The sequence below is a fragment of the Tachysurus fulvidraco genome, chromosome 14, assembly GCF_022655615.1.
Source record: "Tachysurus fulvidraco isolate hzauxx_2018 chromosome 14, HZAU_PFXX_2.0, whole genome shotgun sequence".
NCBI lineage: Eukaryota > Metazoa > Chordata > Actinopteri > Siluriformes > Bagridae > Tachysurus > Tachysurus fulvidraco.
Genome location: NC_062531.1, coordinates 6,892,465 through 6,916,694, shown reverse-complemented (window position 1 = coordinate 6,916,694; position 24,230 = coordinate 6,892,465). Strand labels below are relative to the sequence as shown.

General features: G+C 39.5%; 1 protein-coding gene across 3 annotated transcripts in view; it reads left to right on the top strand.

Annotated features, from left to right (window-relative positions):
* cbwd (COBW domain containing) overlaps positions 1-24,230 on the top strand; it is a 67,033-nt gene that overhangs the window by 35,352 nt on the left and 7,451 nt on the right. Inside the window, exons 1-7 of one of the 3 annotated variants that reach the window (XM_027133175.2) lie at positions 17,255-17,404; positions 17,614-17,737; positions 19,041-19,127; positions 20,585-20,681; positions 20,944-21,035; positions 22,557-22,616; positions 22,995-23,032. In XM_027133175.2, coding sequence (XP_026988976.1) covers positions 17,638-17,737; positions 19,041-19,127; positions 20,585-20,681; positions 20,944-21,035; positions 22,557-22,616; positions 22,995-23,032 — 474 coding nt within the window. In that variant the 5' untranslated portion in view covers positions 17,255-17,404; positions 17,614-17,637. Of the gene's footprint in view, positions 1-17,254; positions 17,405-17,613; positions 17,738-19,040; positions 19,128-20,584; positions 20,682-20,943; positions 21,036-22,556; positions 22,617-22,994; positions 23,033-24,230 lie in introns of those variants that run through there. The other 2 variants (XM_047823030.1, XM_047823031.1) reach the window with 2 other exon arrangements.

The window sequence follows — 24,230 nt, the reverse complement described above, 5'->3', positions numbered from 1 at the left end:
TGCAGACATCTATGACTAGACGCAGGATGAAGCGTTTGTTCGGATGAACAAGATGGTGCCGATGTTCATGGCATGCCGTCAGTCTCTGAGACTCTCAAGCCTGTTTGTACTATGGATTTTTAATTGCCTTTTAAATCATGGCATTTTCACCTGTTGTCTTAAGCCAAAGCGTGTCTCCTGGGCTAGTTTACGACCGGCAAACTCTGCTGAATATCGAACTTTTGGTAGATGGACAAACACATCAGTTAATGCCGGGTACTGGTGGGACTCTTCCACCACTGTTGGTGTCTGTGCCGCCCTACCTTTGATAGACTGCTTACCTATTTGATAGACTGCTTATTTTAGGAGATTTTAATATACGTGTGCTGCCCAGAAAATGCAATAGCAAAGGACTTTTCAAACCAGATTGATTCTTTTGACCTAACACAATTGTGTTGGTGAATGGTCTGACTCATATCCATGGCCATACACTAGACCTGGTATTAACACATGGACTCTCTACCAAAGATTTAGAACTAAATGACCATGTTACCTCTGACCACAAACCTGTACATTTTAATATCCCTGTCTCATGCTGTTCTGTCAATCCTGTGAAATCTTTGCAATGCTTTCGCAGTTTTTCATCTTCAACTTGTACAGAATTTGTTGCAATGTTCAATGAGGTGTGTAAAGTTGCATTCAGCCTGTAAAGAGGTGTTAGACACAGTAGCTCCCCCCCAAAAAAACAGCGCAAAGTTAGGTCTGATCCATGGTTAAATGATGAGATAAGAGGTCTTAGACAAATGTGTAGGCAGGCAGAAAGAAAGTGGAAGAAAAATAAGTTGCAAATTAATTATATTTGTAAGGAAGCACTAAAAAATTTTGAGAGGTCTGTAAAAACGGCTAAATCTAAGTACTTTGTCGAGTTAATAGAAAAACAATGCTAATAATCCTAAGCCATTGTTTAATATTATAAATTTAGTAGTAAGCCCTCCTATATTAAATGTATATTTTTCCCCATCAATATGCGAGAATTTTCTTGATTCATTTAAAACAAAGATTGAGAATCTTAGAAGGATGATCCCGCAAATGTGTTGTGACTTTTTAGGTTCTGTTACAAAAACCACTACTTTTAATCAATTTGAACTTATTACATTTCAGCAGTTACGGGAAATTGTAAGTGTATTGAAACCTACTGGGTCAGTTGTTGATATGGATCCTCCATGGTTTTTGAAAGAAAACTTTGAGGCTATTGGACTTAGTATTCTTCAGATTGTAAATAAAAGTTTGGATACAGGAGTTTTTCAGCATGTTAGGACAAGATTTGCAGGATAAGGCTCTAAATTGGTTCAAATCATACTTGACTGATACAAGCATGGCAGTTCGATTTGTATCATACACATCAAGAGCAACATCACTTATATGTGGTGTGTCTCAAGGCTCCATCCTGGCCCCCACAATTTTTTCACTTTACATGCTCCCATTGGGGGATATTTTTAGAAGACACAATATAGCATTTCATTGCTATGCGGATGATTTACAAATATATCTACCATTAACTAATAGAAATAGTCTAGAACCTTTATTGTCCTGCCTTTCTGATATTAAAGCATGGGTGGCTTCTAATTTCTTATACCTTAACAAAAACAAGACGGAGGTTGTAGTGTTCGGCCCTAGAGAAGCAAAGGGTGCAGCAGAGATTAATCTTGGCCCACTGTCAATGAAAGTTAAAGAATGTGTTAAAAACATGGGTATATTCATTGATAGCTCTCTGAAGCTGAACACACAGATAAATAATGTTGTAAAGTCTAGTTTTTTTCATCTGAAAAATCTGGCCAAGATGAAATCTTGTCTGACATTTAAGCGTCACGAAATTGCAATTCATGCTCTCATATCATCAAGACTGGACTATTGTAATTCGTTATATAAAGCAATTAGTCAAGCCTCTATCTTACGGCTGCAGAAGGTTCAAAATGCTGCTGCAAGATTATTAATGAATATTCAAAAACATGAACACAAATGAAAGTGTTCCAACATTTCAGAACGCGATCTTTTTGTAACAGCCTCTATTGACAACTCGCCACAATTTCTCCTAAACTCGCTATACAGTAATAGATTCCATGTAATACTCCAATATAACACACAAGGGTGCGCCACGTGTTGTGCATGATTGAATCAGATAACGAAGCAGTCACGTGGGTGCATGGGTGTAAATCCCGGGGGTAGGGGGGTTGAGGAAACATGTGAAAGTGAAAGTGACGTGACATATGGCTAAGTATGGTGACCCGTACTCAGAATTTGTTCTCTGCATTTAACCCATCCGAAGTGCACACACAGCAGTGAACACACACACACACCCGGAGCAGTGGGCAGCCATTTATGCTGCGGCGCCCGGGGAGCAGTTGGGGGGTTCAGTGCCTTGCTCAAGGGCACCTCAGTCATGGCCGGCCCGAGACTCGAACCCACAACCTTTGGGTTACGAATCAGACTCCCTAACCATTACGCCATGACTGCCCCATAGAGGAAAAATGCATTTAGAAACAGGAGTTCCCCCTCCCCTTCCTCACAGCTCACAGTGGTTTAACCCACTGCCTGCTTTAGCAGCTCATCTCACCTACTCTGCACAGTGCACACTTGGCATAATGTTAACTTAACATTAACAGCCACAATTAGCATATTGTTTAGCTGTGCATTTACTAAATGAGCACTGTGCTACGTCCGAACTGACCTCACTGTATTTTTTGTATAATCAATTTCTATTCTGTTCTTAAGTGTCTTAATTAATTTTAAATAACATTTTAACCTTTTTTAATTACTTGTTTTTATTGTTGTGATTATATTTTTTATGATGTTTTTACTTTCTTTATGTAAAGCACTTTGAATTACCATTGTGTATGAAATGTGCTACAGTATAAATAAACTTGCCTTGCAGTGTCATAGACTAGATAAAATGATGGAGAAAAAGAAAATTTGAACCTGAGAAAAACTTTGCTTTTATCATTATTATTGTAGCATGGAGACTGTGGCATTATGGTTATTTTCAAAGTTTTTCACTGTGGGGACATATCTTTATAAGTACAATTTTACTGTATTATTTGTGTCCCCCCTTCAAAAATTCGATACAAAGCTTCAATGAAAATCGGTTCATTTTTTTGACACACGCCTCAGAGCTTCGGTGTCACTGGTAACATTACTAACAAAGACAAATGTGTCTTGCCTACGGTTAAGCATGGTGGTGGGAAGTGTCATGGACTAGGGCTACATGAGTGTTGCCAGCACTAGGGGGCTACAATTCATTAAGGGAACTGTTGGAAAAAAATCTTAGTAGAAATAATTAAAATATTATTCCTTACAATACTATAACCAAAGTAAAGTATTAGGCCTTGCAAAATATTACAATTGCTGTCATAAGACATGTGTAGGTGATGTTGTAGGCCAAAGATGTTTATTGCAACCAGATTCGGGGCTGTCAGGCCTAGTCAGTCTGAGCACATTTGTAATAACAACTTGTTATGTAGAAGGGAAAAGACCATGGTTCCCAGACCTTAGCTCATAAATTGTTATGGAAAATGAAGAATACCATGGTTCTCAGACCTTGGTCCATAGCAATAACATGTTATGTAGAATGAAAAAAAAAAAAAAACAGTAGTCCACAGACCTAGGCCCTGAAAAATAAGGGGAGGAAAATCCATAAATGGGCATGTGGTGCTCATAAACTTGTTGTGCAGACTGAAGAAGGCCCAGGTGTTTAGTCTGAGGTCATGAAAAATAAGGGAAGGAAAATCCATAAATGGGCATATGGGTGAAAGGTAATGGGAAATAAGGGGAAATTGGGTCAGTGTATTTAGAAAACATAGGAGATGATTCCGGTAAATAAGGTGATATGGCACCTGGGCTCCTAGGAGTGCCAGGGTATATATTGAGAAGATATCTGAGGTTTTTTTTTGGTTCTTCGGGGGTGAAGGTGTGTGTGTGCGTGTGGGGGCGCGTGCGCGCGCACGCGGGCGCATGCCCGTGTCCGCGTGTCAAGGTGGGTGGTTTTTATTTTTGCAAGGACGTCGCGAGAGTTCTTGCTTTTCTTGATTGATTTTGCATGACATGCTCTTTTAGGGGGTTTTCATTTGTTACTTTGAATTTGGCAATTTGTTACTTTGAATTTGGCAATTTGTTACTTTGAATTTGGCAATTTATAATTTGTTGGCTGATTGACCACAATAAAGAAGTTTGCTCATTCTCATCCAGGTCTGAGGAGTTTTCTCAGTATTTTTGTAGTAATTATAGAGTTAACAGTTAAGTTTAACTAAAGGCCTAAGAGAAGAGATCACCCTGTGATGTGTCGACTTGGAGACCGGCTCTGAGTTCCGACATATCTAATGGCACCCCAGATGGGACTTCAAAGGGGCTAGCGTGACCTGTGTCCGGGACCAGGACCACTCTCTCTGAAGGGTCACAGAGGCCGGCCATAATATTAAGGTAAGCAGACGCCTGTTATATTCGAAGTCTGTGCGTAGTGAATCTGTGGCCTGAAAAGGGAGGGGTGGCCCTGGGAGGCGGACAGCTGCCCTTGAAGCCAAGAACTCTTAAGGGTGAAATACAGTATAATCAGTATAATAACTGGATGAGAAGGGAAATAGATGAAGTTGTTTTTTGTTTTGATTTGTGACTGTGTGAGTGGCAGGGTAAAATCTCATGTGCGGATTCTGTTGTGAGAGGCACACACACACTTAGACAGAGAGAGAGGTGTGTGTGTGTGACAGGCATAATCTCATGAGTGAGTTCTGTCGTGAGAGACACACACACGGAAAGAGCGAGCGAGAGACAGAGTGAGGGGTGTGTGTGTGTGTGACAGAAAAAAACTCAGGAGTGAATTCTGGTGTATACATTTTTTACTTATTTATATTTTTGGTATTAAGGATTGAAAATTCCTGTGGCGTACCGCCGGTGTGTATATAACTCACAGCCGGGACTGAACGGGCAGGTGGAGAAAACGCGTTGGCCCTAGATAAGGTAGGGCTGGTGGGGGCCCCCTGGGGGTACGGTAAAGTACCTGGGGTACGGTAAAGTACCCAGTATTTATAAGTGTTTATATACGTGCACGTTATCATCATAAGTATACGGCGATACACAATGATAAGTGGATACGGCAACGTACACATTGATAAGTGGACAGAGCCAAATGAGTATTCATAAATAAGTGTACGCCAATAAGTATATAATAAATGATACGTGTACGGTGTGTAATGTGTATGAATTGTTTATGTGCACATGTGTATTTGTGTATTGTCAAACTGAATGACGATTCAGTTTGATGTGTGATAAAGTACAAACAAGCAATTGTGAAGTGTTTTATGGCACTTATAAGATCTTATAAAATGAGTTGCAACGGAAAAAAGCGCTAAGTCACACAAGCAGAACATAACATTTATTTAAGTTACACAAGCATTCAGTTATAGCAGAGAACTGTATGAGACACACTGAGTGAAAATAAGATTCACCTGATTCATCTGATTCACCTTGCTTCATAGTTTTCAATATTTTTTAATAAATCCCCAAGGGTCCAAGAAGTATCTAAGCCTTTTAATCCAAATTGCTGTGTTCGCCTTACAATAGTTATTTTTTTGACCGAAGACTGTGCACGGAGTTTATTCCCGTCCATTTTTTTTCCGACTCTCGCTTCCTAGTTGATGAACTACAAATTTGGTGTCATATTTGTAGTCCAGCTCACATGAGCCAATAGATGCCCCATAGAGCAGAGATAGACAATGACGTCCCTTTAGCCAATAAGGAGACGATTTTAACGAGGAGCGATAAGGGCCATCTGGCAAGGGGCCAGGTGTGCCCGCTACTGAAGAACACTGTGAAAACAAGATTGATTGTTATGACTTAATTTCCAAAGCTGAACACACACACATACACAGAACAGCTTTTCTGAGTTTTTCTCTTTTTGTGAGCAGATACTAATGCCTAGTGGGAAAACATCCATATAATAAATCATTTTAATTTTGTTAAAGAATTTAAACAATTCTTGGGCCATTCTTTTTGACTTCATACGTTTTGTTTGTTTTGTTGGGGAAAGTTTTTTTAGTAGTGTTACACCAGGTGTAAGTTATTTTTATTTTATTTATTTTATTTTTTGACTTTGTCTTTGTTTTATTTTATTTTATTTTTTTTGTTGTTTGTGTTTGTTTATATGGATCCCATTAGCTGAAAGTCTATGCAATCAGCTAGTCTTCCTGGGTCCACACATATGCATATTCATACATACAAATCTGTTTTTAATTCATAACAGGACTAGACATAACTACAATATGATTTAAAAACCTAATGTAGTGTTTTTGTTTCAGTAAAAGAAACCCTCCATTTTAGCTTCTGTAACTCTGTGCCAGTAAGGCCTAGAATCACCTTGACATTTGTAACACACACACACACACACACAGAGATTGTTTTGGTTCCAATGAGATTGTTGTTTTTTCTTTCTCTCTTTTCTGAGTGTTAGAGGTTTTAGAAGCTGAAAACTCGGAGCATTATCTAACCGTATAGAGTTATATTATGTTATAAGTGGGTCGTTAGATGAGACAATTACCAACAAGTTAACAACAATTTAATTGATTTGTTCTTTTCACTTTTATTTTTTATTTGTATTTTTTCCTTTTTGACAATGTAACAACAATTTAATTTTTACAACTTAACAATTTGTTTTGATTATTTATCTAAGTGATTTAACAGTGATTTAACTGGTAGTTTATTTGATTGATTGATTGATTGATTGTTTATTTGATTTTATTTGATTTATTAGTGAGTTAATTAATTGAATAGGTCAATACTTGGTTGAGTATGTAATTATTTGAATGTTCAGTTGATTTGATTTTAATCAATTTTAATTTAATTTTTATTTTGATTGAAGTTATACTTATTGGACTTATACTCTGATCTTGATATCTGCCTTGTCTTTCTTGAGAACTATACTAGAAGGAATCCTGCACAACCACGTTTTCCAGAAAAAGAATACACGTTCAACTGCAATAAGTACAGAACCACGTGACAGTGCCACAAGGGCGAGACAAGGGTGCATGATGGAGAAAGGTAAAAGAACTTAATTACTCCAGCTGCAATTGTAATAATAAAGCACAAGATGGCTGAAAAAGAAATTAAGAAGTACAGTACATGGAAAAAATGGCAAGACCGGACAAAAGGAGAATTGCAGTGGCCTGAAGGAGGCACGTTTGATGAGGTAAAATGCAGGAAGATGAGAGTAAGTATAAAATGCTGGGAGAAGTAAAAAGCATGAGAAATATTTTTTGTTTAAATTTTTTACATTTTAGTAAGTTTTTTAGGAAAATGTTGTAATATTGCAATGTTGGGCTCTGCTAGGAGCAGAATTTCTGTATTTGTACTCACTTTGTCTGATCAGATATACAGAGCATTTAGGCATTCATTTGCAGGGTTGATTGCTTACTGTGCATAATAATATGATGTATGAATGGGCATTTATTGATATGGGTATTGAGAAGAAAATATTTAGGAGAGTTTTTGTTTCTGCTTTGCTTTTGTTTTTGTTCTGTCACTTTTGGTGTGGTTGGAAGTCTGTGATTGGTTGCAGTGATAGGCCCTAAGACAGCTCTTTTCTACTGAAAAGCACAGGCGAACATTGCACTTGCTACACAGTGTGTTTGTGTATCCACTATTACAGTAAACTGGAAGAATAGACTAACTGAAAGAGAAATCTACATATTATCCAGCATATCCATTTGCATCTGTCCCTGTAATTATGGTCTAATTGAAAATAAGTATAAATTTAAAAGAAAAGCACATTTAGAAATGAATTACAATGAATCATCTTACAGTTTAAATTTCGATTTGTGATGATGTAAGAAGTGCAGTGTCTTTATGTAAGGCATAAGGCATAAGGCATAAGGCTATTTTGACTCCCACTTTGGCCCAAACTTGTAGAATTACAGCATGGACATAAGCTCTAGTTTTCCAAAAATAACTAAATATGTATGTGTTCTAGACATTGTAATGAACACAGAAACTTTTTTGAGGAATTTTATACGGATCTTGACAAAACCAGTCATGGAAAAAAAAATAATAATAAATTTGCAGGTAGGGTGAGTTCATGTCCAAGTGGCTGGACAAATAAACAAGGTGGTGTTGTAATTCTGCAATGGTGGGCTTTACAGGGTTAAAGAAGCTAAAAGCAGAACAGAGTAAAGAACAGGAGTAAGAGTAGGCTACAGCCCCACCCTCAGGTGAATGTGAGGAGCAGCTGCAACCCCCATCTTATAGCGAACATTACAGATCCGAGTACAATGGGATCCATCAATACAGTTGGGAGAAGGAGGTGAAACACAAGAAATAGAACTGGAGATTACAGGAGGGCAAGTCAGAGGAGTAATCCGGCAGACGTCAGCAGAAAAAGAACGTCCCAAGGGAGAGCAAGAGGACTGCCCTCCCATGGTAAAGGGCGGCAGCAGAGGAGAAGAAGGAAAATACACAGAATGCCCAGAAGGGGCTACAGGAGGAAGAGATGAAGTGCTGGAAGATGATGAATACCGACGCCTGTACTGGGACAGGGAGGTGGAGAAAGCTAATGCCCGATGGGAGGAAGGGGACTCCCACTTATCGAGGCAACAAGCAGAGGAGCGTAATATGGAGTGGTTGACTGAATACACACGCCCGCCAGGTTTAAAAAGACACAGCACACCGACTCCCTGGGCAAGAGAATACATTAAGCCACGAATGGAAGATGCCTGCCACGTGGAAGGAGAGGATCAATAAAGCCCAGGCAGATGGAACATGGAACATCATAAGAACCTAAGCGAAGCCCAGGGGTCCCTAAGCAAACCAAACGACTGTGCGACAAAAAGGACCCTCATAGCGGTCCAGGAGGAGCAAGAAAAGAAACAACAGACCAAGGCAGATGGGAATTTATTACCCAATGGAAAGACAAGCAGGTGCGGCAACGGCATCAACAGCTGGTGGAAGGTACAGAGATGCCTGGCGAGAGAATAAAAGGACGGAGTGACCAAAAGTCTCTCACCCCAATGGAAATGGTGAGCGATGACGACATAAGCCCAAGGGCGGCCCCAGTTGATGTGGAGCCCCAGCACGATATGAGAGGAGTGAGAGTGAGACTGGAGGGAGAAGTGCAGCTGACCCCCTTGGAAACAGCAGGAAAGAGCAATAAAGGAAGCTCTGGAACGAAGCCAGAAAGCAGATGTGACGATGGAGGAGTTACGAGGTCAAGCATCACGACTAGAAATGAAAGTGGAGGAATTGGAATTGGAATATAAATACTTGGAGGAGGAACAGAAACGAGCGGAGAAACAATTTAAAATTCTCCAAAGAACAAGAAAGACACGGAAGAAGTTAGACAAACAAAAATGGGGCGACATCCAAAGAAACAGACACATGCAGACCCGATCCCAGACGGGAAGAGGGAGAGGTGGGGAGACGCAGCAGGTGACCCCCGAAAGTGAGAGTTCCAGTGAAGAAGAGGAGGAGACAGAAGCACCAAGAGCAACACAGCTCCCCCTGATAGTTAAAGGAAAGCAAATGCATTATGTGCCATGGACATTTATGGATGTGACTGGATTGGTAAAAAGACTGCCAAGTGTGTGCGAAGGAGCACAAAGGTGGATCACAAAGTTTGAGGAACAAACAACTGGACAAAGTTTGGCTCTGGGAGATTTGAAGGCAATCCTATGCCAAACCATAGGAAAAGCAAAAATGATGGAAATATTCCACCTTGCTGGATTAGGAAGAGAGGCAGATGATCCAAGAGGAGATGGAATAACCTTCGGCCCATACAGGAATGACCTGTGGGATCAGTTAAGGACGGCCTACCCAACCAAGGCAGACCCAGGAAAAGTGGAAAAAATAAAGCTGGAAGATGGAGAAGGGGTGGCCGAATTTATACTGAAACTCCAGGAGTCCTGGAGAGAGGAGATGGGAGCAGCATGGGATGAGACACCCGCAAGTGAGACACTGTTTAAACTCATGTTAAAAAGGGCACTCCCTGAGGAAGTCCAAGACCAACTGGAAACAGTGGTGGGTCTAAACACCATGCCATGGGCCACCTTTGAAGCGAATGTAATACACTATACAGAGTTACACAGAAAAAGGAAGAAGGAGGAGAAAAAGGCTGCAGAAGATTTAGTAGTACAATTGCACAAGGCGCAGCTGGGAGAACTAGCAAGAAATAAACAAGAAAGCCATGAAAAGAAAAAGAAGGAAGATAAAGTCTATGCCTCAAAACAGGCGGCAGTCATGGTGGTTCCAACCGCTGCTGAGGCGGTGCCACTTCTAAATGGAGGAGTAGCACAAGTGATGATGACAGCCACAGCCACTGCCTCCAACTATGATGCAATACCCAATGCAATACCCAACGAGTATGCACCTCAACAACGCGGATGGGGACCAGGCTGAGGTCGAGGAACAAAAGGACAGTGAGACAGTTGCACAATATCTCCATCTCCTCACTGACATACAGTACACAACGCGCACAGCGGCCTCATTCCCACAGCAGGATATGAGTGAGGGGGAAGTGACAGCGTACGAGGCACACTTGAGAAACAGTTTCATGAATGAATTTCATGATTCCAGAAATATCTGACAAGGTGAAAAACCTATGCATCACGTGGGACACGGGAAAGCTGAGCCTCATCATACAACATGCTCTGCATGCGGACAAGCTGCCCACGCAAAGTATGAAGGAGCGGATTAGGTATGAAAGGCTGGATGAAAATCTGTGCATGAGACACCCAGAGTCCCAGATCATGAGAATGGGAGAAATGCCACGTACTCAAACTTCATAATGGAATTACATGAAGCGTAAGGCTTTTTTGTGATGCTTTTCCAGGGAAGATGGATATGACAAAGATTGCGCTGTGCACATGGGAAGCCAAGGAAGACAACAGATGCCTGCTCCAATGTTTCAACAAGGAGCAGGGCAGTCAGGAATGCAGCATGCACTCGCAGCAACACCACAAGGAGCTGGAAATTGGGCAGGCCAATGGATGGGCCCAGGATTTCAAGGACAAGCCCCAGCACCACCAGGAGGGAGCCCATTGGGCCCAGCTCCAGGAGGAATGTGAAGAGGCCCAGAGAAGCCAGAGGGGGAGCTGGTGCAGTGTACCACCTCATTGCATCCTGCACAAGAACCAACAATTATGGTGGGAATTGGAAATGAAGTACAGGCCCCATTCCTGATTGACAAAGGAGCAATATTTACAAGCGTTGGAAAAGAATATTTACTATATTTCCCAGACACTCCAACCAATCTACTTGGGGGAGATGTGCTCTGCAAATTAGGAGCCAAAATACACTGTGGGCCAACAGGAGTGTGGATAACACTCCCAGAAATGTTAGCTCGACAATACCTAGTAGTAAGCCAAGAAAAGGAAATGACAGAACTGGACAAAGTATATTGGATAGAAGTCAAGGACAAAGATACATCAAAAAAATATGGCAAGAATACTCTGTATGGAAACCATGGCTAAACTACATATGACCAGATTGCCATGAAGCTAGAGGACCATGGCATTGTACCCTGAAATATGATGAAGGGGGAAAAGATGAAGAATATGCATCATAATGATAAGAACGACTAGAAGGAAGAAAATATCACATCAGCACGCACAGCATGATAATTGGCCAGCAAGGAGTAGCTACATATGCTGTACTCCCTGAGCAGATTCAAGAATGGTATCAAGTTGGAGATGCAGTCTCCCACATCTCCCTGATGATCGGGCGAGGTTTTTGAATCCAAAGATTTAGGGCCTAAGATAAAAGAGGCAGAAAGGGCAGTGAAGTGGAACATGACTAAAGACCCTAGAGTACATATGTCAGAAGATGGAGATTTTAAGGATAGATTAGGGGATAATCATGTTATCATGTAATCATACGCAACCATGTTAGTAAGTCAGTGAACAAACATAAATTCTGGTAAGAGTAGAAGTAGAGATACAGATGCCACAGATGGCAGATAAGTAAGAGTCAACAGAGAAAGAAGTAGACGAAGCACTAAGTCAAGTCCCAGAGTAACTGTGGACAAAACATGTAACAGATGTAGGACTAGTTAAGTCAGCAGGATTAGCAAAAATACAGGTTAGACCCAATGTACCATTACTTTATCAGAGACAGTATTCATTGTCTAAGCAAGTAGAGGAAGGGATAGGGCCAACTATTAAAGGGTTATTAGAAGCAGGAGTTTTAATCCCCACAAAAAGTCAGTGCAACACTCCGATTTTGTCCGATCAGAAAGCCAAAATTCAGATAAATGGAGATTGGTCCACGATTTGAGACCAGTCAATCAGATAGTGGTGGCTGAGACCCCAGTGGTCCCGGATCCACAAACTTTGTTATTAAATATTCCAGAGGGAACAAAATGGTATACAGTAATTGATCTGTGTTAAGCATTTTTTAGTGTCCCATTGCACCCTGACTCTCAGCACTTGTTTGCATTCACATGTTAAGAGCAACAAGGATATTGTGAAAATCCATCGATATTCAACCAAGTACTGACCAGAGATCTGGTGAATTTACAAATGGAGAGCCTGACTTACTGATTTGTAGCCAATCGAAAGAGCAATGTGTACAGGATTCAATAACAGTACTGAAGGCCCTAGCAAACAACGGGCACAAGTTTAGTAAAGAGAAGCTACAATTCTGCCAGAGAAAGGTGGAATATTTAGGACGAGTGTGATAAATCTCCATATAATGATACATATCTATGTCCTGCACTTTGCCTGCTGGGTTCGGCAGCCAGAACACATGGGCCGAAATGGATGGGCAACATAAGTAGATCCTGTGCGTATCAGCCGGTAGCCGCGCCAATCCCTACAGATATGACTGTTCAGATGCGGCCTAACTAGAAGTTTCCACTATGTATTAAGTCAAGAGGATCAGTGTATGTTGGTTTAATTGGATCCAGACTCCTTCCCACTGCTGGATGAGAACAATAGTGATTCGGACTGGAACTGGTTGCGCGTATACAGGACTGTAACATATTGGTGTGTGTCCCTGTTTGTCTGTATCCCCTATGTGTGTATATCTTTCATAAGTGTTGTGTACACGAGGCACCATATTACTGGTGATGGCCTTAATGCCTTAATTGTGACTGAATCCAGACTGACTACACACAAACTTTTCTGTACATATGCTTATGTAATAAGTGTTGGTATTTTGTGTCTACTGGTCTATTGCCTGTCTCTCTGTTGTCTGTAAGGCTTTGTTGCAGGCTATGTCGAACCCGTGGAGTGACCAGAGATGAGTCCAGCGACCCCGCACTTGTGCCCGGTTAGAGGCGAGCTCACGGAGTGTCGCTTGTCGCCTCGACGCCCCCGGTTACTGCTACACGTGCATCCAACTGGACAACGAGGTAGACCTGTCTGACTTCATCTGGGGGGACTTCGACCTGGGTGTATCACCACATTGCACCTGGCTAACATACCCTTCCCCGCCGACGGCTGACACCTGGTTCACGTTGCTTGAGGACACACGCCCCGTGTCACTTATCCTTGCACATGCAGATTTAGTCCTCCCTGAAGGACTGTGGGTTCATTCGTGCCACGAGAATGATTAATCTCTGGACAAGGGATTGTTTTTGCAGGTACACACATATGAGGTACATCGTTCCTTTTGTCTGACCTTGACATATGGACGTGGACATGCACATGCGTATATTATTTCCCACCATGTACGGCAGGCCGCCGTACACCAGTACTGTATGTTATTCTTTTGTGTATATAAACTCTGGACATCTCACACCAAAGATGTGCATCAAGGTCTACAGGATATGCAAGGGCCACCCACTTTCATGGACTCATGGACAGGGGGTGATTCGGATGCGGTTGTTCCCATAACTCGAGCTTTCCACGCTTATCGCCACAAAGACATTTGGAGATCCCTACGCATCCCCCTCGCCACAGTGGATTTAAACCATGCATCGCAATTACTGTTGGTGGTGGTTTTTGGGACAGCTAGTTTTCTTATGACCTGCAACTGTTTTTGTGTGTTTTTGTTTGTTTATTATGTATACCATACCTTTAGTATGTTTATGCTGTATGTTTCGGTGACCCTGGTGACACTACTTTCACTGTCGCGCTATATATGCGGGCAAAGTGAGAATTTTCCCTCAAATTTGGCATCTGGAGGGTTTTTCGCTCACTCCTGGCTCACCTTCTGAGAAAGAGCATGTGTGAATTGTGGACATTGAGTAATGTTTTGTTTTATGATATTGTGTTTGTTATGTTTCATGTATTATGGGTTTTTTGTTTTCATTGTGGGGAGTAATATTCTGTTTTATGTTATTGTGTTTATGTTTTATGTATTATGGGTTTTTTGTTTTCGTTGTGGGGGAATGTTGTAAGTTGTTGTAAGTTGGGGTAGAGGTCGTCGTGATTAGATAGATATATGGGTTAGTGGAAATGACAAGGTAGTCCAGAACACTGCAACATAAGTTTGGTGAGACTTTACAGTCTCACAGGGGGGAATGTTGGAAAAAAATCTTAGTAGAAATAATTAAAATATTATTCCTTACAATACTATAACCAAAGTAAAGTATTAGGCCTTGCAAAATATTACAATTGCTGTCATAAGACATATGTAGGTGATGTTGTAGGCCAAAGATGTTTATTGCAACCAGATTCGGGGCTGTTAGGCCTAGTCAGTCTGAGCACATTTGTAATAACAACTTGTTATGTAGAAGGGAAAATACCATTGTTCCCAGACCTTAGCTCATAAATTGTTATGGAAAATGAAGAACACCATGGTTCTCAGACCTTGGTCCATAGCAATAACATGTTATGTAGAATGAAAAAAAACAGTGGTCCACAGACCTAGGCCCTGAAAAATAAGGGGAGGAAAATCCATATATGGGCATGTGGTGCTCATAAACTTGTTGTGCAGACTGAAGAAGGCCCAGGTGTTTAGTCTGAGGTCATGAAAAATAAGGGGAGGAAAATCCATAAATGGGCATATGGGTGAAAGGTAATGGGAAATAAGGGGAAATTGGGTCAGTGTATTTAGAAAACATAGGAGATGATTCCGGTAAATAAGGTGATATGGCACTTGGGCTCCTAGGAGCGCCAGGGTATATATTGAGAAGATATCTGAGTTTTTTTTTGGTTCTTCGGGGGTGAAGGTGTGTGTGTGCGTGTGGGGGCGCGTGCGCGCGCACGCGGGCGCATGCCCGTGTCCGCGTGTCAAGGTGGGTGGTTTTTATTTTTGCAAGGACGTCGCGAGAGTTCTTGCTTTTCTTGATTGATTTTGCATGACATGCTCTTTTAGGGGGTTTTCATTTGTTACTTTGAATTTGGCAATTTGTTACTTTTAATTTGGCAATTTGTTACTTTGAATTTGGCAATTTATAATTTGTTGGCTGATTGACCACAATAAAGAAGTTTGCTCATTCTCATCCAGGTCTGAGGAGTTTTCTCAGTATTTTTGTAGTAATTATAGAGTTAACAGTTAAGTTTAACTAAAGGCCTAAGAGAAGAGATCACCCTGTGATGTGTCGACTTGGAGACCGGCTCTGAGTTCCGACAGTATGACATGGTGATACATTTGTTAGAGAATCATGCCATTAAGTAAAAGAAAGTACAGCTAAATAAGATGTATAAATTATTAAGAGGTTCATCTTCAGTAGAGGCTTTATCCTGACTGGGGTTATGGTGGATCCAGAACCAATTATGAGAACACTGGGTGTATCCACATGTATGGATAATTTAGAGACAAGTCTAACTATCAACAAGTCTATTAATAATTGATAATTTAGAGACAAGTCTAACTATCAACATGGTTTTGTACAATGAAAGCCAAAATATCCCAAAGATACCAGGCATGCAAAGCTGTATAACTGTTATAATAGTTTTATTGTCTTTTGTGTCTATTGTGTCATTTGTCTCACACTGTCTGCACTGTTTTGCTCCTGTCAGAGGAGAATGCAGAAGTTTTGGATACAGAGATAAAACTGATCAACCTTCTCAGAGCTTCCTCATCACATTAGTATCACTGTCTTCAAGAATTCCTAGCAGAAGTTGATGTGAATGACACAATGCTTCACTGCAATGTTAGATGCCTTTGCAACGGATTGGTGCTAGCACACATCTGGGCAAATAGAAATCAAACAAAAATGTTGCTCACTTAAATGTATTATTTAAGTGAGCACCATTTTTGTTTGATTCTAGACTGGCTGGATAACACTGATGCTCTGTACAAGAAAGGCCAGGTAGACTAGGTTTACTTTGGAGTGTGCAGGACATTATTAAGGACATTTTTTGGTACTGTGGTGGACTCTGCAGTTTTCTATGCCATAGTCTGCTGGTTCAGTGGCAGTACAGAACAAGACAGGAAGAAGATGAACAAGCTGGTTAGGAGAGCCAGCTCTGTCCTGGGCTGCCCACTGGACTCTGTAGCGCAGGTGGGTGAAGGGAGGATGTTAGCCAAGCTGACCTCTATTATGAACATCACCTCTCACCCCCTGTATGGGACTGTGGAGACCCTATAAGCAGCAGACTGCTTCACCCCCATTGTAGGAAGGAGCATTACTACACTGTGACATTACAGTAATGTTAATGTGAAATATTCTACAATTTTATAGAATTGTGTATATAATTACAGTAGTTTTCCCCCCGTTATTTTAATTACTGCACTTTAACAGTCTGAGCTGCTGTGATTATTGATTCCAAAGTGGGAAAATTTACTTAAGATAAGTTTATAAGTTTTTATAATGTTTATCTTAACTGAACTGTACAAATGAAGAGATTAAGGGTTTATTGCACTTTTATTGCAATTTTTTCCTGTTTGGGTGTCTGAATGATATTGCTGCTGATCTTTTACCACTGCTTGATGCACAGAAATGAGCAGGGATCAACATCAAATACTTTAAGTAGAGACAATACATGTGAATAAAGATTAAATGTGATGTGATTCTGAGATTTTATTGCGTGCATTGAGTATTTTTTTACTCAATTCTACATTTTGGTTTTCCTTTTAAGTTTCTAATGTTGAAATGAATACATGTTAAGTGCAGAATTAGAAATGAAGGCATTTTGCATTGTTTCCTTTTATCAAACATTTTATCACTCCCTAAAGTGTTTCTCGTAAAGAGTCAATTCAACAAACAAACAAAAAAAAACGGTCTCTGTTGCCTTGGTTCCTTGTGTGGTTTGTAGCTATTCTGAGAGTCGAATCATTAATATTAAATAATCAGCTCCATTAAATGAGTTTGTATCTTCAATCACAACAAAAAATAAATCAATCACAACGTGGTGTAATTTTACAATGATACGAGATAGGAACATAGGAACACTTGTAAGAAAATGTAGCAGTGGGACCGTAATTTGTGTTGCACCGCTTACACAGCACGCGCAAGTTTGTTTACGACACGTTAAAAGGAATATAGTAGAAACTACAGTATAACGTAAGTTGCATCTTCTATTTGTGTCATTATTTTTATTATAAGTTACGAGTTAGCTCAGTTAACTAGCTTTATTATTTATATATGTATATAATTGTACGTTACTAGTTAGCTCAGTCTTGACTGATGCTACTAACGCTGGCTCATCTATGAAAAGCAGTTATATGTTGAATGCTGTGTGATAAACACTGTTCTTTTCATTTCGTTTCAAGTTTATTCAGCTTTAGAAAGGTCTCATGGATGATGAGGTTGACTGTCCTGAGCTGGTTCCTATTGAGGATAAGAGCAAGACACCTGCAGCTCAGATCCCTGTCACCATCATCACAGGTTACTTGGGTGCGTTTCACTTGAACACTGCATTAAACAAACGCATGTGAGGACCTACCCATCATATCCTTATATTCAAGCTGACATCTTATTCCAGATTTAGCCCTTAACTGCTTTTGCAATAACCTCTTCTCTTCTGAGAGTTTTTTTTCCAGTAGATTATGAACTAATGAGATAATGGATAAGGGCGTCTGCCAAATGATGGGAATGTAAATGTACTAGGATGACATTCATTATATAACAACGGTATAATATTCCAGTTATTTGAGGGATGTGGTAGCTCTAGCCTAGTGGCTAAGGTGCCGGATTACCAATTGAATGGTTGTGAGTTTAATTCCCAACTATTCTGCCACTGCTGGGCCCCTGAGGTTCTTAACCCTCAATTGCTCAGTTGTATAAAATGAGATAAGAACACATGTCTCTCTGGATAAGGGTGTCTGCTAAATGCTGGAAATATAAATGTTCATTCGGCAACGAGCATGAATGAGATTAGGCATTGAGGTCAGGCGAGGAGTTCTGGGGTGCAGTCAGTGTTACAGTTCATCACAAAGGTGTTCAGTGGGTTTGAGGTCAGGGCTCTGTGAAGACCACTCAATTTCTTCTATTCAAACCGTGGCAAACCATGTCTTCATGGAGCTTGCTTTGTGAACAGGAGATTTGTCTTTACGGTGACGCAAATTTAAAATGTTAAAGAATCAAAATCAGAAAGATTTTTATTGACAGGTATGTTTTCACATACGAGGAATTTGTTTTAGTGAGAGAAGCTCCACAGTGTAACAGGATGACATTGACAAGACACGAACACATGTAATATAGATACATATAAATATATAAAGATATATAGAAAGCATACAAAGACATTCTACTGTATACCATTGGTTCCAGTATAATATATATTTAATGTCTCACTGACTTTAAACAGAAATTTGAATTTCGAAATGATTCTCAGTAAAGCATGAACTTTATAAGAATGTATCACTGAAAGCTCACATTCAGCATAAAGTCATGCTTTTGTTTGCATACAGGTGCCTTATGATTTTGTGTCGATTTCATATCAGAGCTGGCAAACAATTCATAACAAATAGCTTTATTGTCATTGCCTACATTTGAGACAGTTTTTATAAAGTTGTAAATGTGTTATTATGGACCATAACCAGACAATTCACCTTTTGAGGAAAATGTTGTAGTAAATATAAATATATAATATTATATAAATATAATATAAAGTGCATTGTTTCTTAAATTGCAAATAATTTGTATTCATTCCAAAAATTGAAACATATACTTGTTTATCACCTGACATTTTTTCCAGGTTCTGGGAAGACAACACTCTTGAATTACATTCTGACTGAGCAACACAACAAAAGAATAGCAGTCATTCTCAATGAGTTTGGTGAAGGCAAGTAAACAAACATGAATACAACATGACTGTGTGCGATCCTGTATTAGAAATGCTAATGAATGGGGAGAGTAATCCATGCCATGATTAAATTTAGTGGAATAATTAAAAAAAATACATACATATGAAACTTTATTTCCATAGTGACTCGATGAATATATAGTAAAATAAAGATATATAAATATAAAGATTTCTATATTTATATTTGTTCAATTCAGACACAGCAACTTTTCAGCGTTTTATTCTTTAAAAAGTACATCCATGCTCACTGAACAAATATGAGAACATTGTGCATTTTATTTAACCACGTTTTTTTTAAGTTGCAATCCTTTTTGTATCATAAATAATGAAAGATGTTTTTTAATCGCTATTAACGCATTGTCCTGAAGGGGCCAGCAGAGTCACAGTATTGACCTCTTCAGCGTCCTGAAGCTTGAACGATACAAACTAATTGAGGGCAGTAGTTCAAAATGGAATTTTTTTTTTTGTTAGTTTTTGTGAAATGATTTTTCAAATATGTCACACGGCATAAAGGGAGCTCTGGAATAGTTTGTCATCCGGGTATTTCTGGAAATATGTTATATACTTCATACTACAGTACATACTGTTTGGGGGCGTGCCTTAGACCAAAGTGTTTTTGTCCTTTTAAACACTGATATAAATGGTCCTCTGATAGTTTAGTGTGAATTTAATCTTATTCTCTTCCCTATAAAGTGTGAAGAAGAAAAAGTGAGTTGTTAATGCTGTAAACCAGCATGTCATGTCTTTGCTTTAGTATACAGTATAATGTAACATGTACAGTAAACGATTCACAGTTTACAAATCTTCAATATTTATTCAGCTCGATTAAGCCATTTCTATTTCATTCTCCCATATTGAAGAACAAGGACAAAGCATTTTATCAGATATCAGCTAAAAAAAGATTTTTGAAAAGTATTTATACCCCTTAGAAATGTACAAATGGATTTGATCTCATTTAACACATATTTATGCATATGACCATCACATTATGCCTTACACAATTTGATGGTCAACATGATTGAAAAAAAATTTGTCCATCGGCTGTTTTTCAATTATTTCCAGTTGAAAAGTAATACTTTATAAGTTTCTCAGATTGGTCGAGATTCACAGAACAAATCCAAGTGAAATCAATGAAGCAATTGAAGCCATATTCTGAAACGTGTGATGTGATGTTTCTGATATTATACAGAACAGTTTCTTCTGTGTCTGTGTCTGTGTCTGTCTGTGTGTCTGTCTGTCTTTGTGTCTGTCTGTCTGTGTTTGACTGTGTGTCTCTCTGTCTGTCTGTCTGTCTGTGTCTGTCTGTCTCTGTGTCTGTCTGTCTGTCTGTCTGTCTGTCTGTCTGTCTGTGTCTGTCTGTCTGTCTGTGTATGTGTCTGTGTGTGTGACTGTCTGTCTGTCTCTGTGTGTGTCTGTGTGTGTCTGTGTCCATACAGGCAGTGCTCTGGAGAAGTCTCTGGCAGTGAGTCAGGCAGGAGAGCTATATGAAGAGTGGCTGGAACTCAGGAATGGTTGTCTGTGCTGTTCGGTGAAGTATGACTCTGCTTTATTCTGATCTGTTTAGGAAACCCATCTTGTTAGTTGCAGTCTCTTTATACTGATCGATGTGTTACAGGAGGGTTAATAAATTGTGTGTAGCAACAGATGGAATTCAATAAGTAAGTGTAGGACTTTGGCACTTGTGTCCGATAAAGTTGTCAATGAGTCTAGCTACAAGCCTGGTTTATCTAATAAACTGTGATTGAGTGTATATTTTCTCTGCAATGTTAGTGATTTGATCTCATTCTATTTACAGGGATAATGGGCTGAAAGCAATTGAAAATCTGATGGAAAAGAAAGGGAAGTTTGACTACATTCTTCTTGAGACAACTGGTTTGGCAGATCCAGGTGATTATTTTTTTATTTTTTTTATTTTTATTTTTTTTTGTAAACCTTGACTTTCAAGACACTTTTATTATGTGAAAGTGACTGAAGTACATTTCAATCCAAGCAAAAACACAGAATCATACCGACAGAACATGTTTTTCAGTATTTTCCAAGTACCTGGTTCTGTCTAGTAAAATGCTTGACAAACTTTGACTATCCCTCAGTTAGAGGGATTTTGTGCAAAGGGCTGATATAAATTGCTCTTGATATAAATTCACCATCTTCTGCTCGCTCGAAACCTGTTCCCACCAACATATCAGTGCCTCCATGATTTTGCAATTTCAGAAATTTATTCAAAATCAAGCGAACAGCAAGATATTCGGTGGAGCTTGCCATTTTAAAACATTACCACAGATTAGGGCTAAGACATGTCATGTGACCTCAACACAACACATGTTCATCAAAGCTCTCATGAATACAGCTGTTATATAAAGTAATATGAGTTTTATATGTAGTAGTAAAAGAAGAGCCCTCTACTTTCAACTGTACTAATTCAAGTTATAGTATAAAGCACAAAAAAACTCAGAGTCCGAGTCTGCAGCAAAACCAAGCATTTTTGGCTGCCACAAAAATAAAATCCTTAAAATCTGGCAGATGCTACTCCTACCACATAAATGTATAATTTTGAAGTAATCATTAAAAAAAAAAAGAATGATGCAGCCAAGTGCATTACATCAAGCACAGGCAATATGAGGGGCTCAGATTGTCCATCCTCAACAAATCATCCTAAGGGAGACTCATCAGACAGGTAGTGCTTTGGCAAAATAGAAATCAATAGGAAAGTCATGTGGGGCATCACCTCTGCCAAACATACGTGACAAATGATTGACAAGTGTCAGGGACCATCGCCTGGCTGAGTCTGACAGACAATGCAGCACATGGACCTGACGGAGCGTGCTCAGACCAGGGCTTGTCTCATAACTCTGACTTGTCATTGGTTGAGACAGCCGTGTCACTCTCTGGGGTCTCATGGGAGTGATATCTTCCCCTCACCAACAATGTGGTGGTAGCCTGAATGGCTTCTGCATCCAATGTCTTTTAAGAACAACCCTTTCATTACCAGCCTATCAAATATTTACAGTGCTTGCTTATTCTACCCTGACGGCTGGACAAAAGTCCATTATTTGAACAAGATTGGCCAACTCTGTTGCATGAATCTGTGAAATCACTCAAACCAGAAAAGTTGAAAAGCAAGGAAACAAACAAAACAGAACCTGTAGGGAAAAAACCCTGAAACCACCCGTGAAATTTGCTAATGCATTTTAAAGCACATTGAAACTTGTTTAAGCTGTTAACGTTAATAATACATTGCTAAGAAACGCTTTTAGTTTAGTTACAGCCCAGGCATTGTTATCCCAGTATCCCAAAGTTTTTCTCTGTTTTCTTCTGTTTTCTTTTAGAAATTGTGGGAAAATAAAACAAATCATTGTAATTCGTGTAGCTGTAACAGTAGTGTTTTTATTTATGCTTGTTCCACTTTAGGAGCAGTTGCTTCAATGTTCTGGGTTGATGCTGAACTAGGAAGTGATCTTTATCTGGACGGTAAGATGTCAATGGCACATGGATATGTTTTTTCCTCTCTCTTTCCCCATCACCACTCCTTTTCTATATTTTTTAAGATTATCAGTAAGTAAAGAAAAACTTTTTTGTGCATTTATTTTAGGCACATTAGCGACTGTATATTTTAAAATTTCATCAATGCGTCCTTAAAATCTCACTACACTAATAATATTTTGTACAAATATCAGTAGAGTAGCAAGAAAAATATTCTGTAAGAAATTACTACTACAGATGTCGTTTAAAATCTTATTTCTTTATTATCTAAAGCTAATGAATATCAGCACGTGGTGCGAGATGTAATAGCATACGTTCATGGATGTTATATATTTTGTATGTGAAGTTTTTATTTTGTCATTTCAGGCATTATTACAGTTATTGATGCAAAATACGGAATGCAGGTGAGTGAAGCTGATGGATATTTGTCTAAAATGTATAGTCCGTTATCAAGTTATGTTACAAATACTCATTAATTCCATTGAAAGCTGATCTAGGATCTGGAAAACAATGAGTCATCTTGGAAGCTATTGTTACACATATATAGGATAAATGCACACATGTATACTTTTTCTATTGTGTGATTTATTATCCATTTCGCAGATAGTTTAAATGATGCCCAGAGGCAATACTTTTTTTCCCATATTGCATCTCTTTGTTTTGGATTTTCTAAGTGTCTATTCTCTTGTGCCCTTCCCCACACATCACTTCCTCCACCGAGCATCTGAGAAGGACAGTGATAGTGACACCTGGATAATAGGCCGCCATTTGAAGGGTGTCAGAGCCAGCAGGTCGTCCCTGTTTACGCCCCTGCTGGCACCTCGGCCCATCCGTCCCCTCTAGGGAGCTCAGAAGAGGGAGGGGATGATAAAAACTAAAGGAATTGTGGGAATCGGAGCAGTTCATTCTAATGGGCTTGTCACCTTTGTGCCCACTCCCACACCAAGACCTGATGTGTTCATCAGATGTGTTTGTGTATGTGTGTGTGGTGAAAGGGAGCTGTAATGAGAGTTGATTTTAGCCCTGCACTCCTCACAGCTTACTGGCCTGGACATGTTCAGCTTTTATTTCTTGGCTGTCAGTGAGAATGATTTCCAGGGTCTGGGGTTAGTGTGGAAAAATGTGATGGCTCTCATAGATGACAGAGGCCTGGTCCCTAGGGTCAGAGTTATTACAGATTTAACATGACCAGTGAAAAATCTCACAGTCTACCACATGCGCTGTCAAAAACAGATTATCCTTTCAATAAGCAAACTATTTGGAAGTTATCTCAGTTTGAGAATTGAATCTCTGTGTTGAGTTTGCATCATTTCCTTTTCATTTTAGAGTTGTCACCTCCCTTCTTGCGATGATTAGCACTTTTTTATATTGATATCCTGATATACTATAGGTAAAGAAATTTGACAATTAAGCATTTTGGACAAACTCTAATATTTTGTCCTTGGACACAGATTAAAATGTTGTTTTTTTGTTTGTTTTTTATTTATTTATTAATACATACCACAAAGGAATGAGAAAACCCATGGCTCTATTATGCTTTGGAAACATTTACTTATTATACTGGCATGGTTTGGGTTCCTGTTTCTCTTTATAGGGAAGAGT